Below are 20,216 nucleotides of genomic sequence, written 5' to 3' on the forward strand. Positions count from 1 at the left end.
GCACATAGCGAATTGTGGTGTGTGTGTGTGTGTGTGTGTGTGTGTGTGTGTATACACAAGTGTGTGTATACAGAGGTATGTGCATGTGTATACAGAGGTGTGTTTGTGTATGTGTGTGTACAGTGGTGTGTGTTTTACAGTAGTGTGCGTGTACAAAGGCAATGTTGGGTGTGCGTATGTGTGTTTTATGTGTGTGTGTGTGTGTGTACAGAGAGTTGTGTGCGTGTGTGTGTTTTATGTGTGTGTACAGAGAGGTGTGCATGTGAGTGTGTGTGTACAGAGAGGTGTGCATGTGTGTGTGTGTGTACAGAGAGGTGTGTGTGTGTACACGCGCACATGTACAGATCACTGACCCCTGCCTACCCTTGACCTTTGCCACAGTTTTTCTTCCACTCCATGACCTCCCTACAAACCGAGGAGCTCTTCGAGCTGATCGCCCGGTCTCAGAGCCGTCGCCTTGACGACCAGCGGGTGGACTTCGAGGGGCCGCCCGGCGGGGAAGGGGGCCCGAAAGGTCTGCGGTGAAACCTTGGAGTACCTGGACCTGGTGGGGGCAGCGGGAGATCAGGCAGACGGCGGGCCAGAGGAAGCACCCTGCCACCTGTCCACCTCAGAACAGCAACCCCTCCCCCAGCAGAGCAGGGGGCACCACCAGCAGAAGAAGGCAAGGCACCAGCAGAGAGAGAGGTTCCAGCAGGGGAAGAGGAGATCCCAGCAGACAGAGAGAGGATCCCAGCAGAGGGGGAGGTACCAGTTGAGAAAGGGGACGCTCCAGCAGAGGGAGAGGAGATCCCAGCAGATGGAGGGGAGATCCCAGCAGACAAGAGGAGATCCCAAAAGAGGCAGAGAAGATCCCAGCAGAAGGAGAGGCGCCAGCAGAGGAAGGGGGAAGCTCCAACAGGACCAGCTGAGGGAGAGGAGGCTCCAGCAGAAATGTGGGCAGCTCCAGCAGGGAAGCAGCAGAACTCTGCAGCGGGAAAGGGGATCGGAGCCGGGAAGAGGGAACCCGGATGAGGAGCTGTACAACACCATCCTGATGCACCAGGTACGGGGGGAGGGGTGGGGTAACTCTGGGGAGGGGGAGGCGGAGGGGTGGAGGGAATACCCACACACCTCCTGCTGCCCTGGCAAATCGGGTGTCCACCTGATGCCAGTTGTAGCCCTGGGCAGGGGCTCAGAGACTGCTTCTCTAAGTGGTTAGGGGTTAAACCCTTGGGAAGCGCCTCTAAGATGGCGGAAGGTTTCGCCAGTCGTGTCCACTCCCTGGGATCCGAGACGAGAGGGCAGCGAGGAGCTCCGCGGAAAGAGCGGCACTCCCTGTGTCGGACAGCCGTTGTGGGGGGGGAGTGGGGTGGGAGAGGGGGGCGCAAGGGGCCTGAGCCTGGTACACGACCCAGGGACGTGAACCGACCCGGGGGTTGACGGGGAGGGGGTGGTGGGGGCATAGACCCAACCCCAGACCCCTCGGTAAACCAGGGGCAGGGACCTGGAGGTATGAGTAGTCCCAGGACCGAAAGGGGAGGGGGGGGTGGTATAGGCCCTGAGCCCCCTTTCTAACCAGGGGCAGGGCTCAGGGGTATGAATTGCCCCAGGGCTGACAGAAGACGGAGTGGGAGGGGTGGAGTGGTGGTGTAGCTAAGATCCCTCGGTAACCAGGGGCAGGGCGCTTGGAGGTATGAAGGTGTCCCAGGACTGACCAGAGGTGGGATGTGTTGGGGGGGAGGGGGTGGGGGGGCAGAATGGGCCCTCAGACCCCAGGAGAAGGGCCCGGACTCGTGAACCGAGCCATAGGACCTGCCTTGGTAACCCTGCCTGTTTCCTTTCCCTCCCCCCCACCTCACCTCACCCCTCCCACACTTCTCCAACTCAACCCCCCCTCCCTCGCCCCTCTCACCCCACCCACCCCCCTCTCCCCTCCCTCCCCTCCCGTCCACCCCCCACTCCTCCCTCCTCCCAACCACCCACTCCCCTCCCGTCCCACCCACCCACCTTCCTCCCCCCAACCTCCCCTCCCCTCCCCCCCTCCCCGCACCACCCCCCTCCCTCCCCTCCCTCCCACACCCCCCCCAACCCCGCCAGTCGGCCAGAGCCCGGATTGAAGACCAACGCAGCAACCCTCCGGCCCGCAGCCCTCGGGACTTCTTCGACCTGCTGGAGCGGCTGCAGGAGAGGCGGATGGACGAGCAGCGGGCGGCCCCCCCTCCCAGCCTGGGCCCGGGCCCCAAGCGCGGGGGGAGCCCCCCCCGCCGACGAGCGGCGGCCATCCGTCTTCATGCCTCTGCTGAAAGGGCATGTCCCAGAGGCGGACCAACTCTAACTAGGCCCCAGCCTGAGGGGGTGGGTGGGGGTGGGGCGGTTTGGACCCTTGCCCACCCCTGGGGTGGTTGGGTGGGCTGGGGGGGGGGGCAGCAAAAATCTGTGGGACAATAAACGAGACCAGAACCAGTCATCAGGCATGGCCTGGCCATTAGCAATGGTCTTCAACTGCTGGCCCTATGAAAGGGGGTCCCCTTGCCCATTTAACCCTGGGCGGGCAATGTCTCAGGGAACAGATACCAGCCCCCACCCACCCTGCCCCCCTCCCCCGCTTCAACACCCCTCTCCCCCACCACCGACACCCCACCCCTAGGGAGAGCACTCCACCCCACCCCACCCTCCCAATTAAACTCCCTCCCACCCACCATTCTCATCTCTGCCTCTCCGACTCAGTCCAGCTGCATCGCAGGGAAGGACCCGGGAAGTTTCCGGTGGCTATGCAAATGCAAGTCGTCACCAGTTCTCTCATTGCCAACCCCCTTCTTCCCACCTCCCCCCCACCCCCCCCAGCCCACACCATGCCCTCTTGGGGACAGGTGGAAGAGAGAGGGGGCCACAAGAGTTAATTTCCACCTGTCCCACCGCCCCGTCCCTCATTGTAGGTTGAGGGTGAAGCCCCGGTCCCCCTGACTCCCTCCCGCCACCTTAACTCCTCATTAGTACTCGGGCCTTGGGACTGCAGTGGCCTACCCCTCTAAGAAAGCGGGGTGGGCCACTGCAGTCCTTCTGGTGAAGGTGTCTCAGAGTCGGGGAGGGAATTCCTGGATTCGGACCCAGTGCCGATACATTTTCCAGATCAGGCAGTAGGGATGACAACAGCAGGTAGTGCTGCTGCCACACCTCCAGTGGTCCTGGGCTCAAGTCCTGAGAGGATGGGGTTGCACTGGCACAGCCGAGATGGGCAGAGCGGCCACCCACTTCTGGCTGTGTTGGATGGGGAAGCAGGCGTGCCTTGGAGAGGGGAACCTGCTGGTGGTGGTGTTCCCCTTGCGCCTCAGAGACCAAGCAGGTTTGGTATTGGTATTGGTTTATTATTGTCACCTGTACCGAGGTACAGTGAATAACTTGTCTGCATACCGATCGTACAGGTCAATTCATTACACAGTGCAGTTACATTGGGTTGTTACAGAGTGCATTGAGGTAGTACAGGTAAAAACAATAACAGTACAGAGTAAAGTGTCACAGCTACAGAGAAAGTGCAGTGCAATTAGGTGCAAGGTCACAACAAGGTAGATCGTGAGGTCACAGTCCATCTCATCGCATAAGGGAACCGTTCAATAATCTTATCACAGTGGGGTAGAAGCTGTCCTTAAGGCTGGTGGTACGTGCCCTCAGGCTCCTGTATCTTCTACCTGATGGAAGAGGAGAGAAGAGAGAATGATCCGGGTGGGTGGGGTCTTTGATGGGTGGGGTCTTTGATGGTGACGTCAGAGTTACCCGCAGTATGCAATGCAGAGACGGTGCACTCCGCAGCCACTGTGTGCCGGCAGTGGAGGGAGGAAGGAGTGTCCAATGTTGTCTCGGGTGTCTCATGTTTGTAAATGTTTGATTGTGTTGTACTGGAAATGCTGCAGACTGGGCACCGTTGACAGGGTCTGCTCCCTCCAACGTGGCATCCAGCTTCCTGGAGACATTTTGTTTTTCAAAAATAAATGTTATTCATAAAAATATACCTGAGAAGTACAAAAACAAACCGGTGCATGGTTGTCTTTGCATTCAAAGTATCGTTCAGTGCACACATTCACAGGGGAGGACTTACCACCTATCACCTCTCAGCCTCAGTCGCTGCATCCACCCCTCCTTCCCCCACCTGCCAATCAACCCCTCCCCAGCCAGATCCACCTCCCACTTGCCCGATCTTGCCTCCCCCTTTACCTCGTGAGAGGCTCTCTCTGCCCTCTGCTCTTTCCGTCCTCGACCCAAAACCTTGACTGTCCTCTTCTCTCCACAGACGCTGCCTGACGCACTCCTTCCCTCGGGGATCTTGCTCCATCATTCAGCTGACCTTTTACCTCCTGCCCCAATTTTCCATGTCTCCCACCCCCACCCCCCATACCCTTAATATCTACTGATATCTGCCTGGAGTTAACTCAAGTGTCGAGCCTCCACATCCCAGCAGGGCAGAGTATTCTAGAGGTTCACCGCACTCTGGGAGAAGAAATTTACCCTCATCTCCGCCCCCTTGTTCTGAAAACTGCGAGCCCTGGTTACAGACCCCTCAGCCAGAGGAGACATCTTCCCCATCTTCCAGCCTCTCCAGTCCTGTGCAAGCTTCAGTGAGATCTCCTCTTGTTCTAAACTCTGGAGAACATGTCCACTCAATCTTTCCTCCTGCAGCCAACTCTGAGAGTAGTAGGAATGCAGCGTTGAGGCTCCAGTCAGATCACACCAGGGTCACTGAGTGTGGTGAAGAAGGCACTTGGTACGCTGGCCAGACTCGAGGGAGAGCTTGGGGCAGGCTAGGACTTCATAGAACACCACAGCACAGTACAGGCCCTTCGGCCCACCATGTTGTGTCAACATTTTATCCTGTTCTAATATCTATTTAACTCTTCCCTCCCACATAGCCCCCCATTTCTCTATCATTCATGTGTCTATCTAAGAGTCTCTTAAATGTCCCTAATGTACCTGCCCCCACAACCTCTGCAGGCAGTGCATTCCACGCACCCACCACTCCCTGTGTAAAAAACTTACCCCTGACATCCCCCTTATACCTTCCTCCAATCACTTCCTCGGAGCATAGGAGACTGAGGGGTGATGTTGTAAAGGTGTATAAAATCATGAGGGGCACAGATAGGGCGAATGCACTCAGTATTTTTCCTGGGGTCGGGGTATCAAGAACTAGAGGGCGGAGGTTTAAGCTGAGAGGGGAAAGATTTAAAAGGGACCTCTTCACGCAGAAGGTGGTGGGTATATGGAACCAGCTGCCGGGGAAGTGTTAGAGGCAGGGACAACAGTTAAAAGATATTTGGGCAGGTACATGGCTAGGAAAGGTTTAGAGGGACATGGGCCAAACCCACCTACATAACTACCTTCTGCCTCTCACCAGGACCACCCGCCAGCTGGTGCTCCTCCCCTCTCCCCTTTTATTCTGGTCTCTGCCCTCTTCCTTCCCAGTCCTGATGAAGGGTTTCCACCCGAAACATTGACTGTCCATTTCCCTCCATAGGTGCTGCCTGACCCGCTGAGTGTCTCCAGCGTTTCGTGTGTGTGTATATTGCTCCAGATCTGCAGAATCTCTTGTGTCTCCGGGCAGATGGGCCATCTCAGTCAGCATGGACAAGTTGGGCCGAAGGGCCTGCTCCCTTGCCGTGTGGCTCTATGGATGGTGGAGCTGCAGTGACCTCCACTACCACCTCCCACCCACCACCCCCGCTCCTAATCAGCCAAGCATTGCACGTCCCAGGCGCTACACAAGCGAAGCAAACCACCCAACCGACGAATATCGGGGGGAGGCGGGGGCGTGGTTTCCCCGCGTCGGCCAATGAGGGCGGAGCAGGGCGCCGGTAGCGGAGGGCGCCGTGCGCCTTTAAGGTGGAGGAGGCGGGGCGTCGGCCGACCTGCTGGCACCGCCCCTTTAAGCAGCCGGCTGGGGTGACGCGGCGCTGGACTCGGGCTGAGCCACGTCACACCTCAGGGTCCCGGGCTCGGCGGCGGTTCCGCAGACATGATCCTGATGACCATGATCGCCCGGGTGGCGGACGGGCTGCCTCTGGCCGCCTCCATGCAGGAGAACGAGCAGGTAAGGAGGAGCAGCAGCCGGGGCGCCCTGCTCCCCTTCACCCCTCCCGGGGGGCAGGCGGTGCACCCACCGGGCTGGGTGCGACAGGGTTAAAGGGACAGGTATCGCGCTCCGTGCACACGAAGGGGTTAAAGGGCTGTTGCACGGGGACCGGGGGAGGGGGGCTGTTGCACGGGGACCGGGGGAGGGGGGCTGTTGCACGGGGACCGGGGGAGGGGGGCTGTTGCACGGGGGAGGGAGGGGAGAGGGGGGCTCCGGCTGTGGACGTATCCCTTCTGCAAGCCATGAATGGACCGGCGCCGTCTCCAGTACCGAAGGGGTTAACGGCGAGAGGTGGGATTTGCCTCGGGATCCTTACAGCCCAAGGAGGGTGAGATGGATCTCTTTATCTCTCTTCCCCGCCACCACCACCTTCGCCCCTTCCCCCCCCCCCCCCTCCCCGGGAACTTGACCAAAGAAAGAGGAGAGATTTGCACTTATGCAGCGCCCACACCGTCCCTGGAGCCGTTTCCAGCCGCCGGAGGGTGCCCACAGCGAGGTCCCGCTCGTAGCTGCCTGACAGTAACCTGCATTGTTGGGGGAGGAGGGTGGGGAGGGTCACTGGGCAGGGCTGTATGGCAGGAGAGGGGTGCGAACTCCCCCACTAGTCCTGGGTGTTGCCTGATCCCTGGCCCGGCCTTCACTTCCAAGCGGATGTGGGTGATAGGGTGGCACTGCCCGGGTGCTGCACTGGGAGTCTCGGACCGGATTTGGTGCTGGACCCTCTGCAGTGTGGCTTGTACCTCAGTATCAGGTTTATCACCACTGACCTGTATGTTGTGAAACTTGTTTTGCGGCAGCAGTACAGTGCAGGACATAAAATTACTATAAATTTACAAAATAGTTGTAAAAGAAAGGAACCATGAGGTGGTACACATGGGCCATTCTCAAGTACACCTCCCGAGTTGGATGTTGCCTGGTCGATTTTGCCTCTGGGGCTTCTCGCCTATGTTTTAAACCCATCCGGTGGGAAATGTACCAGGCCCATTGCCTTCCCCTCTCTCCCTGACCCCTCTGTGAGAGGAGGTTGCAGCTGTTGAGGGCGGTGACTCAGAGCTCTCCTCGAAGGGCAGTGGGAGCGGAGCCTTGGCAGGGAGAGGTGTCCTTGGCGGGCAAGGGGCTGGAAAAGTTGCAGGGAGTGTCGAGTTGGGGGTTGCGGTCAGATCAGCTGGGACCAGGAGCTGAATTAGGCCATTCGGCCCATCGAGTCTGCTCCGCCAGTCGATCATGACTGGTTTTCTTTTTTCACAGCCCCGCCTTCCCCCTCGCCCCCCGTGACCCTTAACCTCATCATCAATCAGCAGGTTTGAGAGACCGAGTGGCCCTACTCCTGCTCCCAGTCGCTTGACCCCAGGCACCGAACAATTTAGCGGGGAGTAGTGGTGCACGAGGTACTAATCCTGTGTGTCCCGGGCACCAGGGCCTCGCCTCGCCTCCACGGTGACCTTGGGTCAGACTGAGAGTGCGATGGGGTCTGCAGCCTCCCGTTGAAGGTGGCCCAGTGGGTAGAGCTGCTGCCCCTCAGCTCCGGAGACCCGGGTTCGATCCCGACCACCGGCGCTGTCTGTGTGTGGAGTTTACACCTTCTCCCTGTGACCACGTGTTTCCTTCCCTGTTTCCTCCCGCATCCCAGAGATGTGCAGGTTGGCAGGTTAATTGGCCACTGCAAATTGTCCCGAGGGGTGAGAGAACGAGGGGAGATGGTGGGCAGGTCAGGGAGGATAGGTCACAGGGAAATCAGTGGAGCAGTGATGGGAATGCTCTGTTGAGGGGGAGGGGGCAGCGTAGACCCGATGGGAAGACTGGCCTCCTGTGCGGTAATAAGTCACTTTGCTGCCCGTGGGGAATAGCTCCCCACCAGAAGCTCCCAGAGTGCAGCTGTGAGACCTGAGGGTGACGTGATCCACCTCGAAACATCACTGCCCGCCTTCGACAGCTGGCTAAGGTCAGCCCCTCCCAGCTTAGCTAGCTGTCAATGTGAGAGGCTTATTGATATCTCTCTTCCTGGACATTTAAAGCTCTTAAACTAGATGTAAGTGATTTTTTTTTATATATAAAAAAAAAGGAGAGAAATTACAAATGCAAAATCTGAAGTTAACAGGTAAATAATGAAAATTAAAGCAAAAGCAGTAAATGGGGAAGTACTTTCCGCCTCCCTTGTGCCGCCTCTGCCGATCCCGCTGTCCTGTAACCCCGGTTCCCAGCCCCTGGTGGGGGCAGTGGTCTCCATCTCTTCCTCCCCCCACCCCACCAGTGTCAATGCCGGGAATCTCAGCAGAAGTCTGCTCCAGCCAGTAGAGAGAGCAGATGGACTTGGTGTCTTGAATCCATTGAGACTGGGATACTCACTGCATGCAGTGTGTGTGTGTATAAAAATGTATATTGATATTGGTTTATTATTGTCAGTTGTACTGAGGTACAAGTTGTACTATGGAGGAATGGGATTGCTACCCTGGGAACTGGCATGGACTCGATGGGCAGAATGGCCTCCCTCTGTTGTTATAAGTAATTGAGTAATACTGGTCCCAGAACACTGCATCAGCCTGGACTGTGTTCACTCCACAATCGTCATTAAAAACACTGGAAACACTCAGCAGGTCAGGCAGCGTCTGCGGAGAGAGACACCAAGTTAATGGTTCATGTCAGCGACCTCTCGTTAGAGCTTTCCAGTTACTCCAAAAACACATCCAGCCCACTTCTGAATTGCTGCTGCTGGGATCTTGCTGTGTTCATATCAGCTGCTGCTGTTCCTACATTTCAACAGAGACTGGAATTCAAAGTTAACCTGTTGGCTGTAAAGCCCTTGGAGATGTCCCACTGTGGAGCCCTCAGAATGTTAGTGGTTATTGCTGGGTGGGGGGGAGGCGGCGGGTGGTGGGGTTAAATGCAGACGTAGGGAGGTTGTGCTTCAGTTATAGAGGGTGCTGGTGGGACCACATCAAGGGAAACCGTCTACGATATTGGTCTCCTTATGTAAGGAAGGACGTTACTGTGTTAGGAGCAGTTCGGAGAAGGTTTGCTGGACTTATTCCTGGAACAGCCAGGCCTGTCCTATGAGTAGAGGGTGTACAGGGTAGGTAGGGTTTAGATGAGGGAATTGGGGCCAGATTGGAATACGCAAGATCCTGGAAGGTCCCAATGGGGGGGGGGGGGGGGGGGGGGGGGGACGTGTGGGGAGGATTGTTCCCTCCTGTGGGAGAATCTAGAAACAGGTCTCACTGTTCAAAAATAAGGAATCTCCCCTCAAGACGGAGATAAGAATTGTTTTCCCCCTCAGAGGGTGGAGAGTTTTTGGAACTCCCGTCCTCAATGGAAGCAGAGTCTTGGAATGTCTTTGGGGCAGAGGTGGGGGTTGCGGGGGGGTGAAATTTCTGATGACCGAGGGAGTGAAAGGTTACTGAGGCGGGTGATAGGTTATCGGGGGTAGGTGGGTGGAGAGTTGAGGTTGCAGTGGGATCAGCCTTGTTGATCTCAGTGGATGGCTGAGCAGGTTCGTAGGGGGCCGAGTGGCCTTTCCTGCTCCTAACCCATGTGTTTCCACGGAATTGCTCTTCCTAAGATGCAGCTCCCTCATTTCTCTCCGCTGGTCTGACGGATCGGGCAATAGCTTGCCTGTCTCTCTTCCACACCCCCCCACCCACCCTCCTGCCTTTGCACTCAGGTTCAACGCCACTCGATTAGCCATGGGTGAGGGACCTCCTGATGGTCTTGCTATGCTCCCTTTCACCGGGAACACCAGCCTGGAGCAGGGATGGGATTGTGGGTCTGATCGGGGAGACGGTAAACAACCTGCTACTCTCTCTCTCTCTCTCTCTCTCTCTCTCTCTCCTGTGTTGCCTTCCTGAAACAACATGATAAAATATTAACCCTGGAGCAAACAGTGGAACAAAGAGCAGGGCAGGGATTGATTGTGGATTGTGTGACCTGCAATAACAGCCTTGTACACTGTGCACAACAGGAGATGGAGCACAGTGGTAATCACCCAGCAGCGAGCTACAGCCTGCAAACTGCACTGTCCCTGCTCCGGGAGTGTGTAGTGGGCCAGTGCAGGAGGAGCTTTGCTCTGTACCGAACCTGTGCTGTTGCTGCTGCCGCCAGAGTGTGTGAAGGGGCAGGGTAGAGGGAGCTTTATTGTGTCTACCCTGTGCTGTCCTTGGCCTGGAATGTGAGGCAGGGGGTGGAGAGGAAACTTTATTTTGAAAATACGTGCATGAAGATTTTAAAATGTGTAAGTACAGAATATTCCCATCAACGTCTCCACTTCATGATTTTAACACTAACCACCAGTTGTCATCCATTTACAAACTTAGAGTAAATAGTTCCTGAGGATTTAATACAAATTTTAACTAATTTGGCTTCAATGGCAGGAGGGCCATTTGTGATTCTTTGGGGAAGGACTGAACTTTTTTTTGTAAAACATTAACTTTATTTACAAATTTACAATGCTCACAGCAATTTTAGATTAAAATGGGATCCTCGCTGTCCAGGATTATCCCCTGTGGTATCACCTTATCCCCTGTGGTGCCCACTGGTCCCAGAGAGCCAGGTGTCTGTCTCTGGTGACATACAGGCACAAGTGTACCCTTGGAAGAGGGGAAGGCTGTTGTCTCTGGGAACCCCAGACAGCTCGACAAGGAGGTCATCTGTCCTGTCCTCGTCCTGGGAATGTGTGATGGGAGGGTGTTGTAGAGGAGTTTTACTGTGTCTACCCCATGCTGTCACTGCCCTGGGAGTGTGTGACGGGACAGTGTGGAGGAGTTTTACTGTGTCTAACACATGCTGTGCCTGCCCCGAGATTGTCCCATCACACAATGTTGAGGCAGCCTTGCTCTATATGTAACCCTGCTGTGCCTATGCTGGGATGTGTGTGATGGGATGGTGTAGAGGGAGTTTTACTGTGTCTAACCCCTACTGTGCCTGCCCCAGGAATGTGTGACGGGACAGTGTTGAGGGAGCCTTACTCTGTTATCTAACCCGTGTCAGTCCCTGCCCTGGTGTGTGTGTGTGTGTGTGTGTGTGTGTGTGACGGGACGGCAAGTTCTCTTGGGGTTAGTATCCTGAGACCATGTTCTCTGTTGCAGTCCGGACGGAATCTACAGGAGTATCAGAACCAGGCGAAGCAGCTGTTCCGGAAGCTGACAGAACATTCTCCGACACGGTGCAGCCTAGAGACGGGCTCCCTAATGTTCCAGTAAGTTTGACTTGATAGAGGTGTATAAGATCATGAGGGACATAGATAGAGCGGACAGCCAGTACCTTTTCCCCAGGGCGGCAGTGGCCAATACCAGAGGACATCCGTTTCAGGTGCATGGAGGAAAGTTCAGGGTTGAGGTCAGAGGTAGGTGTTTTATACAGAGACTGGTGGGTGCCTGGAACGCACTACTGGGGGTGGTGGTAGAGGCTGATACAATAGGGACGTTTAAAAATCTCTTCGATAGGCTCATGAATTGAGAGTTGTGGGCTGTGCAGGAGGGAGGGCTTGGATTGATCAGAGAGTAGGTGCTTGTATAGGTCGGCACAACATCATGGGCCGAAGGGCCTGTACTGTTCTACGTGCAGGGTCTGTAGCACACAGTATCTGCGAGCACCCTGGTTGAGTTCTGTGATCGGCGGGCCCCTCAGTGTCGCGGACGGTGTGAATGGGATTCTCATCTGGTGTACTGCGGGTGCGTTTTCGGTTGTTAGTTGCCATTATTTTGCTGTAGTTAGATTCTGATTGCGTAGTTTTTTCTTCTTTATTGGTTGCAGTAGTTTTGACACTGGATGTCCTTTTGTAGTGCTTTTAGTGAATAAATGTTTTGTAAAAATAAAAACAAAAGTGCAGGGTCTGTGCCTGGGAACGGGGTCGGACTAAGTTCTCGCTGCAGCCCCAGTGTTGCGCCCCGTTACTGAGGCTACCGAGGTGTGGAGAGGGATGGAGGCGCTGGTTGCAGAGTGAGGGAGGGCGGGGGACGCCAGGCGGTCACTTCGCCTGGGTTCCACTGTCAGCACTGGCCTCTTCCCCTCCACCCACCCCCCCATCCCAAGATGGCTGCCGTGACCCAGTGTGGGGGCCCTGTGGCTGCTGACTGACCCTGGTCCCGTCGTAGGTGGCAGGGAAGGGGGAGGGTGTCAGTGCCGGGAATGGGGAGAGTCTGGATGACACGAGGGGTGGTGGTACTGGCAGGTGGAGGGTGAGACTCTGCTGTCCGTGGGAGGTGTAGAGGCCAACGAGCAGAGAGTGGGACAGGCAGATGCAGTCCTGCAGCTGCAGGAAACCTGAAATAAAAGGAGGGAGAGGGTGAGGCTGGAAATCCTTGGGTCTTTGACGTTAACCTGGCTCCTTTCTCCACAGACACTGCCCGACCAGCTGAGTGTTGCTGATGCGCTCCGACTTTTGTTTCGGGTTTGCAGCAGCTGCAGCATTTTTGCGGTTTCCCTCTTATCCCATGATCCCGGTGCCCCGAGTCTCTGGCCTGAACCTGCGGTCAACCCAAGTCCAGCCCGTGTCCTGGTGAACTGGTCCGGTTCCCAGTGCTTTGGTGGTTTGGGGGGAGGGGAGGGGAGGGGGGTTGGGGGCCTGACTGTAGATCCAGCCCCCTCCCCTGGGCTGATGCCACAGGGCGAGCTGTCTCTTCCACTCCCCCCCCCCCCCACCCCTACCACCCCTCCCCTCAGCACTGCCACCCTCCGGACCCCACCCCCGGAGTGGTACAGCCCTCGCCCCTCAGCTGGGTCAGGGTCTAACCTCTCAGCCGAAGGGTCCTCATCGCAAGTCCTGGGCGTCAAGCCAGCTCCCAAGGTGCGCTCCGTTGGAGGTTGGGAGCTTGGATCCGCAGCTGTGGATTTTCCCCCCCACCCCCTCGATCTGCCTGTCCCACCTCCTGTCGCCAACCTCAAATCTGCTGCCACTCATCACACCCTTCCCTCAACCCGGGCCTTCCCTCTGGAGGCTCTCCCTGCCGCATCCTCGGTCCCTGCCCCCTCTCCCCAAGATGTTCCCGTTGGACGCTCCCTGTCCCCTCCCATTGGTGCTCCCTCTCCCACCCTTCTCCCCTGGACGTTCACGTCGGATTCTCCATCTCGCCTCCTTGATCCCACTGCCCATCTCACCCCCTCACCCCACACAGTCAGGTACAGAACCCCCTGGGGTAAAAGGTCACCTGTTGACACGTGAACTCCACGGGTCAGGTTTCGGGTGTCCGCAGGACTCTTGCTCTCCGCCATTCCTGGTCCCCGGTGAGTCCTCCTCCCCCCACCCCCGGCAGGACTTCGTCATCACCATGACAATACCAGGGGAGGGGGGGGCTTCTGTACGGGACAGCTACTGGGTCACAGTGCCAACTTCGGGTTCCCCCTTCTTGTTTCAGCTCGTTTGTGGGGAGCCCAGGATTAATGGAATCTTCCTGTGTGCCGACAGCTACCTGATCGACCGGAGCGTCTGCTACCTGGTGCTGTGCGAGGGCAACTACCCAAAGAGATGGCCTACGCCTTCCTGGAGGACCTGCAGGCAGAGTTCAGCGAGCTGTACATCAGAAAGGTGGCCACCGTCTCCCGGCCCTATGTCTTCATCGAGTTTCGGTGAGACCGGCACCTGAGGGTCCCTGCGTGGGGTGGGGTTACTGGGTGGGACGTTCTGGTTTGGAGCAGGGGTCTCTGGAGCAGGTTGGTCTGGATGGGGTCTCCTGAGTAATACAGCACAGAAATAGGCCCTTCGGCCCAACTGGTCCCATGCCAGCCAAGATGCCCACTCTGAGCTGGTCCCATTTGCCCACGTCTGTCCCTCTGAACCTCAAGCCATCAATGTTCTCTCTGCAGCAGACACCCTCAGTGACCCCAGAGTGGTCTAGACGGGGTCTGTATGTGGCAGATGCCCTCGTACGTCACCACCGGGCCAGTCGAGGCAAGATACCCCCTCGTTGTCTCAGGCAGGTTACAATGGAGAGAAGATCCCTCCCACTTGTGGAGCTCCCTCCCTCGCCCCCGTGTCTGTGCCTGCAGTGGCCAAATATCCCGGTGACACCCTCCCCTCTCAAACTCATGAGAGCGGGGAGCCTCCCTGCACTGGACCCGGAGCAGGAGGGTGTGAGGAATTCCCCCTGGCATCTGCAGAAACCAGAGAGCTGGCAGCCGGAGCTGCGCTGGTGTGTCCCGGGACTGCGGGTGGTCCCTGGGGAGCAGGGCAGAAAAACACGGGGAGAAGTTGTCCCACACAGGCCTGATTACCGGGGCGACGGGGCCTTGGGGAAGGAGCCTCAGCTGCCACTGGTGATCCTTTAATTAGTCTCGAGCACCCGGTTAATTTGCGTCTGGAACTTCGGTGCTTAAAAGGCTCCTTTTTGTTTTTAAAAAGAACTCCTAACCCTCCCCTCCCACACACCCAAGGAAGTACTTTCGAGACCCAGGCGTTAGGCAGTTGTGGCACAGCAAGATCCCATAAACAAGGTGGTGCCAGAGAGGGGGTGCGGTGGAGGGACACTGCTCGAGCTGAGCAGAAGCCCATCAACCCCACAGGTGGGCAGGTAATGGACAGATGACGTTAGAGACAGGTTTACATTTGAGGGGGGTGGACTGTTGGCATGGCAACAGGCCCTTCGGCCCACCGAGTCTGCTGACATCAAACAACCCACTTCCACTAATCCTACTTTATTCTCCCCCCACATTCCCATCAGCTCCCCGCAGATTCCACCCCTCACTCACACACTAGGGGCAATTAACCCTATGAACTGCCTGTCTTTGGGATGTGGGAAGAAACCAGAGTACTGGTGGGTTTAATCCCCATAAAGTCATGGGAGAAGGTGCAGGCAGGAGGGGGGTGACCTTCTGGAGGTGTCCACGACAGTGGATCGGACGCAGTGGGAGTGTCTCTGCAAGCAGGGAAGAGCAGAACTCGGGAGCCCATCCTCACCACCGACAATCCCGGGAAACCTCTTCGGCCGGAGAGCGTTGGGAATGGGGGGAGGTGGGGCCTGCTGGCACAGGGGTCAGAATGGGCAGCATCAGTCCATGGAGGAGGAGGAGGGGGGAGTGGAGGCCACGCTGATGGATTTGGCAGAGGAAAGGCAGGGAGAAGAACTGAGGTGAAACATGGACACCAGCAGGACGTGGTTGGGCTGAAGGGCCTGTTCTCCCGTGTAACCAGGGGCGAGGGTGTGAACCTTGGCCAGGACACCGGGTGACCACCCCGAGGGTGCCTAAGTCTGTGGAGGTTCCCGTACCCCCCAGGAGGGCCTGAGTTTGAGGGCATCTCCCTCGGTGCAGCCGGATAAGGGGGCGAGAGGGAGCTGGGCAAGGCCCAGCGGGTGGTTGGGGTGTGGGATGGGGAGGGGTGGTCACCTGCTCCAGCAGGGTTGGGGGCCGTTTAACCCTTTGCTCAACCCCCTTCCTGCCCCCGCAGACACCTACATCCAGAAGCTGAAGAAGTCCTACAGTGACTCGTGGTCCCGACGGAAGCTTGGCTCCATCAACACAGAGCTGCAGGACGTCCAGCGCATCATGGTAACCAACATTGAGGAGGTCCTGCAGCGGGGGGAGGCGCTGTCAGGTGAGGCCACCCCCCCCCCCCCCCCGCCCCCCTGGAGGGAGGGAGAGGAGTGGGACCATTGCGAGGCGGGCCGGTGCTCTCAGTCAGTGGGAGTTGGCTTGTGGGGGGGCGGGGGTGGGGGGGGGTGGTGCTTGATGAAGGGGTCGGGGACAAGGGCTGGGTCACAACTCCCTCCCTCTGTCTCCCCTGACCCACTGTTACTGCCTGTCCCGGCCCCTCTCTCCTCTCCAGCATTCCTGGTGTCCTGCTGAGCTTGGGATCGGATTTCCCGGCCCACCCTGATTGACCTCTCCCACCCCACCCCCGACCCAGGGGTCCCCTCTTCCCCACCCCCTGCTTCCCGCACTCTCCCCGGATTCCCTGCGTCCAGTGCCTCATCCTTGTTCCCAGAATCCACTGTACCACATCCCCCACCCCCCACCCCTTCCCGCCTGTGCACCGGCCCCACTCCCATGTCATTGCCGGAATCCATTCCCAGTTCCTTATTCCCAGTGCAACCCCCCCCCCCCCCCCCCCCCCCCCCCCACCCCGTGTCCGACCACACCCTCTTGCCCTCATCCTCCCGTCACACACCTGGGGTAGGCCAGTGGGTGGGGAGAGAAGGTTTGCTCCGTCCTCCTGGTCTAAAGCCCCTTTCCCCTCCCTCTTGCCTCAGCTCTCAACACCAAAGCCAGTAACCTCTCCAGCCTCTCCAAGAAGTACCAGCTCGACGCAAAGGAGCTCAACTCCAGGTCGCGCTTCACCAAGGTGGCAGCCACCGGCGTCTGCATCTTCGTGGTGGTCCTCTACTTCTGGTGGCTCTGAGACCACAGCTGCGGGGGCGAAGGACACGGCAGTGAACCGGGAACGCTGCTGGGTAACTGTGGAAGGGGTACCGTGTGCCCGCAGTGTAAACGTGACTCAGCAGTGCGGCTCCTGGTTGGGGGCACTCCCCATCGCTGGGTGGGGTGAGGGGTGGGTTGGGGTTGAGGCTGGAGAAACGGGCAGTGCCTGGGTTTGTGACACAGTGCTGGTTCCCAGATCTGCAGGGCAGCTGTGGGAGGATGATGCCTCCCCTCTGCGCAGTGCAGGTTAAATATGGAGAGAAGCTCCCTCAACACAGTTAAAGCTGTCTGTGAGCTACAATAACAGTGAGCTACGGTTTGTTTTTAAACAGCCCCCGATTACTGTCCACAGTGTGTGTGTTGGAGGTGGGTAACAGCCCTCAGCACTGTCCCGCAGTGAGGGTCAGGTACAGAGTAACCCTCCCTCAACACTCTGCTGGGTCCTGGTCGTCCCAAGCCGGTCTCTGCACTGAGTGCAGCCGAGGGTCAGGGGTGTCCCCTGGTGGGATGATCCCCCTACTGTTCAACCCCCACGGGTGATGAGAGCCCCCAGTACTCTGGGTAACCCTGCCGGAGGGTTGTGCCAGTGCCCGTTTCCCGCGGAGCCGCTGTGGTTTTGTGACCCTCTCTGGGATTGGTGTTCCAGCACTGTTGACCTCCAGCCCCTCCCCTCCCATCACCCTGCTCCAGTTTGTGCCTTGCTCCTGAACTTGGTGAACGCCCGACACCAAGGAGTCAAACTTGAATTAAAAGAACAGGGACCCCTTCTCTCTCTCCTGGATGTTTTGTGATGATATCAACCATCTCTCTCCCTGTTTGTGCCTGTATGCCTTGAATGGTTCTGATGGCCATTTGGGGGGGGCGGGGGATGGGATTTGTGTGTGGGTATTTCTCTTGGGAGGGCTGACACGGGGGGGGGGGGGGGAGGTGTGGGGAAGTCTAGCCCTCAGGTGGGGGAAAGGACAACTCTCGGGGAGGGGTGGGGGACCAGCCATTGGGTAGGGGGGGACCTGCCCGTGCAAGGAGGGAGGGGGAGATGATGCGTGGGAGGACCACCCCTTGGGGCAATGGCGGTGGTGTGATGGTTCCCTTGTTTGCTGCTCACTGGCCTGCACCACACCAGCCAGCTCTTTCGCCTCCTCAGTTTGCATTGACACGGGCTAAGCCTCTGGTAGGGGGGGTGTGAACCCTTGGGTGGTTTGGGGCTCTGTAGGGTTGGATCCCTGGATTATCCGGTCCAGTACCTGCTCCCTCCACCTCTGCCTCAGCTGGGTGCAGGTCCCTGATCTGTCCCTTGGGGTCTGAATCATCCTGGGACCCGTCCGAAGGAACAGTAGTGGACCTTCCTAAACCACTGTCTGTGGGATCTTGCTGTGCCCAGTTTGCCCATCATGGCAGTTGCACCGGAGACTCCACTTCCGGTACCTCCTCGGAGGTCTGGGATATCTGGAGCTGGTCCTACAAAGGGCTCCCTCCATCGCTCCTGGCGGTGGGGGAGAAGGGATGTGGACGGGGTGGGGAGTTGGCAGTGAGTGTTGGACACCCCGGAGGAGGTCAGGGTCGGTGTCCTGGGGGTGGGAGTGATTTGATCGCCCTCGTCCCTTCCCGGGTTCCTGCTGGGCTCTGTCTCTGCCCTGGCTGGTGTGTGGGGGGGGTGGGGGGGGGGGTGGGGAGATGGTGGTGGTGGTTGGGGAAGCAGGGCGATAAGGTACAATGAGATAGGTGCAATGAGGGACCTGCACCTCGAGGTGTGTACGTGACCCTGCCAGGTTTGGGCTGTGCATTGCCCTCCTTGCTGGGGACAGGAAAGCTCGTGGGGCTGCTGTTCCTCCATCCTCATCCGTCACGGATCCGGAGGGAACGGGGCCCTCCTCGCAGGGTTCAATCTTTTCTCCAGATCTGCCCGGTGAGGAGGGTCCCATGGGAGGACCTGCTGAGGGTGCCAATCGGCTGGATACTCTGCTGACGGACGGAGGGTGGGGCTGGGTGACACCCCCTGCAGGTGGTCCAGCTCCTGAGGGTTTGAACACCTTGAATGGATTCACAGAGTAATATAGCACTGAACCAGGCCCTTTGGCCCAACTCCATCAAGCTACATGGCTAAGCCCCGTCCCATTTGGCTCTTATGCCTCCAAACCTTTCCTACCCATGTACCTGTCCGAGCACCTTGTAGACGTACACTGACGTAGCAGAGGGATGAGTGGTTTCATTACGAAAGCAAGGCACCCCGTTTATAAAATATCAAAAATAGCCTCTTTAATAAAATGCTGCATTAAAGTAACTGGAAGAGATTAAGTTTGTGTATAATAGAAATAAATATTAAAATACATAGAGAATGCAGCCGATGGACTCGTGATACATTACTGCCCCCCATTCTGAAATCCTTGGTGGCATTAAGAGTTGGCAACCCCCACCATGCCTGGTGGGGGTTGCCAACCAACTTCCCAACGTGCGTGGTGTCGAAGGAGAGGTCATGCTTGGCGTGGGGAGGGGGATCCAGGGGTGTTTGTGGGTGAGGGTAGATGTTAGGCAGGGGTAAATCATTGCTCTCAGGGTTAGGTGAGGGGTGGGTGTTGGTAACAGCCCTCCTGTGGTGTTCTGGCACCCAAGGTAATCTGCCTCCCCGGTAACTGGACCCTATCTTCTTGCGACACAGAAGGGGGCCATTCAGCCCATCAAGACTATGCCAGCTCTCCCACTCCCCTCTCCCCTGGACACGTTCTCTCCTGCTCACAACTTCCCTTGGATTCTCTCTGCCACGTTCCACCACTGAGGCCAATTGTCCTCCGAAAACTTGCCACAATTCATGAGGCTGTTCAGCCCATCAGGTCTGTCTGAGCTCCCAGGGGAGAATTCCCACCAGCCTCTCCCCTCTGCAACTTGCTGTCTCTCACTTCCCATCGACTTCCCTCTCCCACTCTCTGAGGGTCCTCAACCTGAAGCCTTAACTCTTGATTCCCTCTCCACAGATGCTGCCTCACCTGCTGAGTGCTTCCAGCCACTTCGGATCCAACCCCCCCCCCTCGGTTCCTCTAGGCTGTTAATCTGCACTGTGGGGTGGGTGGGGAGTGCGGATGGGGTAGAATCCCACAGGGAGAATGTGCATATTCCTCCAAGGTATCGGCGGAGGCCAGGTTTGAACCCCGGTTACTGGATCCCAAAACGAGGCACCTCGTGCCCTGTCAGTGGGCACCTGTTGTGTCCCTGCCCACTTCACCAGGTGCCTGCCTTCTGGCTGGCCATCACCCTGCTCACTGGCGAGCTCTGGGGGGCAGTCGTGCCTCTCCTGAGTGCTGTCTGTGACTGTCACTCGAGTGTTCCCCGTCCCCTCAGATCCAGACCACCTAACCTTGTGTTTTTTACCGTCTGTACGAGCTACATCTCAGTCGCCCGGGGAAGGAGATGTGAGAACGAGGAGGGTGGCTGGAAGAGGAGATTTGTTGGACTTTACCCATGACAAAGGAGCTAGGGTTTGTTTTTCCACCCGTCTGATTATTTGTCTGAAGACTGGTCTCTCTCTCACTGATTGACTTGGACACTGCTCTGGGGCTCGTGCTCCTGGCCCCCTCACAGCCTGGTAGCCCTCTCAGTGCTGTGGCCCTGTGTCCGCACGTAACCACTGGGGGAGAAATTCAACTGTAGGGGCACTGGAGCCAAGCTGACACTTTCCAGTGGGAATCGAAATTTAGTTCCCTTGCCTAAAAATATAGTGCCTTTGGAGACAGTTCAACAGAAATTCAGTGGGTTAATTTTTGGGAGCAGAAGGTTGTCC

At 57.5% G+C, this 20,216-nt stretch overlaps 2 protein-coding genes across 2 annotated transcripts in view; one reads left to right on the forward strand and one right to left on the reverse strand.

Moving 5' to 3' along the window:
• The first annotated feature begins 533 nt into the window (after window positions 1–533).
• LOC127585874 (vesicle-trafficking protein SEC22b-like) lies at window positions 534–16,782 on the forward strand. Its single transcript, XM_052043582.1, is given in 7 exon segments — window positions 534–1,045; window positions 2,080–6,058; window positions 11,179–11,288; window positions 13,497–13,552; window positions 13,555–13,655; window positions 15,473–15,620; window positions 16,276–16,782. Coding segments are annotated over 6 exon segments (639 nt in total). The 5' UTR covers window positions 534–1,045; window positions 2,080–5,983; the 3' UTR covers window positions 16,425–16,782.
• A 1,505-nt stretch (window positions 16,783–18,287) lies between these two features.
• LOC127585840 (neurogenic locus notch homolog protein 1-like) overlaps window positions 18,288–20,216 on the reverse strand; it is an 86,386-nt gene continuing 84,457 nt past the window's right edge. Inside the window, 1 exon segment of the mRNA XM_052043540.1 lies at window positions 18,288–18,458. Within this exon segment, the coding sequence (XP_051899500.1) occupies window positions 18,288–18,458 (171 nt within the window).

This window comes from Pristis pectinata, chromosome 34, assembly GCF_009764475.1.
Source record: "Pristis pectinata isolate sPriPec2 chromosome 34, sPriPec2.1.pri, whole genome shotgun sequence".
In the NCBI taxonomy this organism is placed as follows: domain Eukaryota; kingdom Metazoa; phylum Chordata; class Chondrichthyes; order Rhinopristiformes; family Pristidae; genus Pristis; species Pristis pectinata.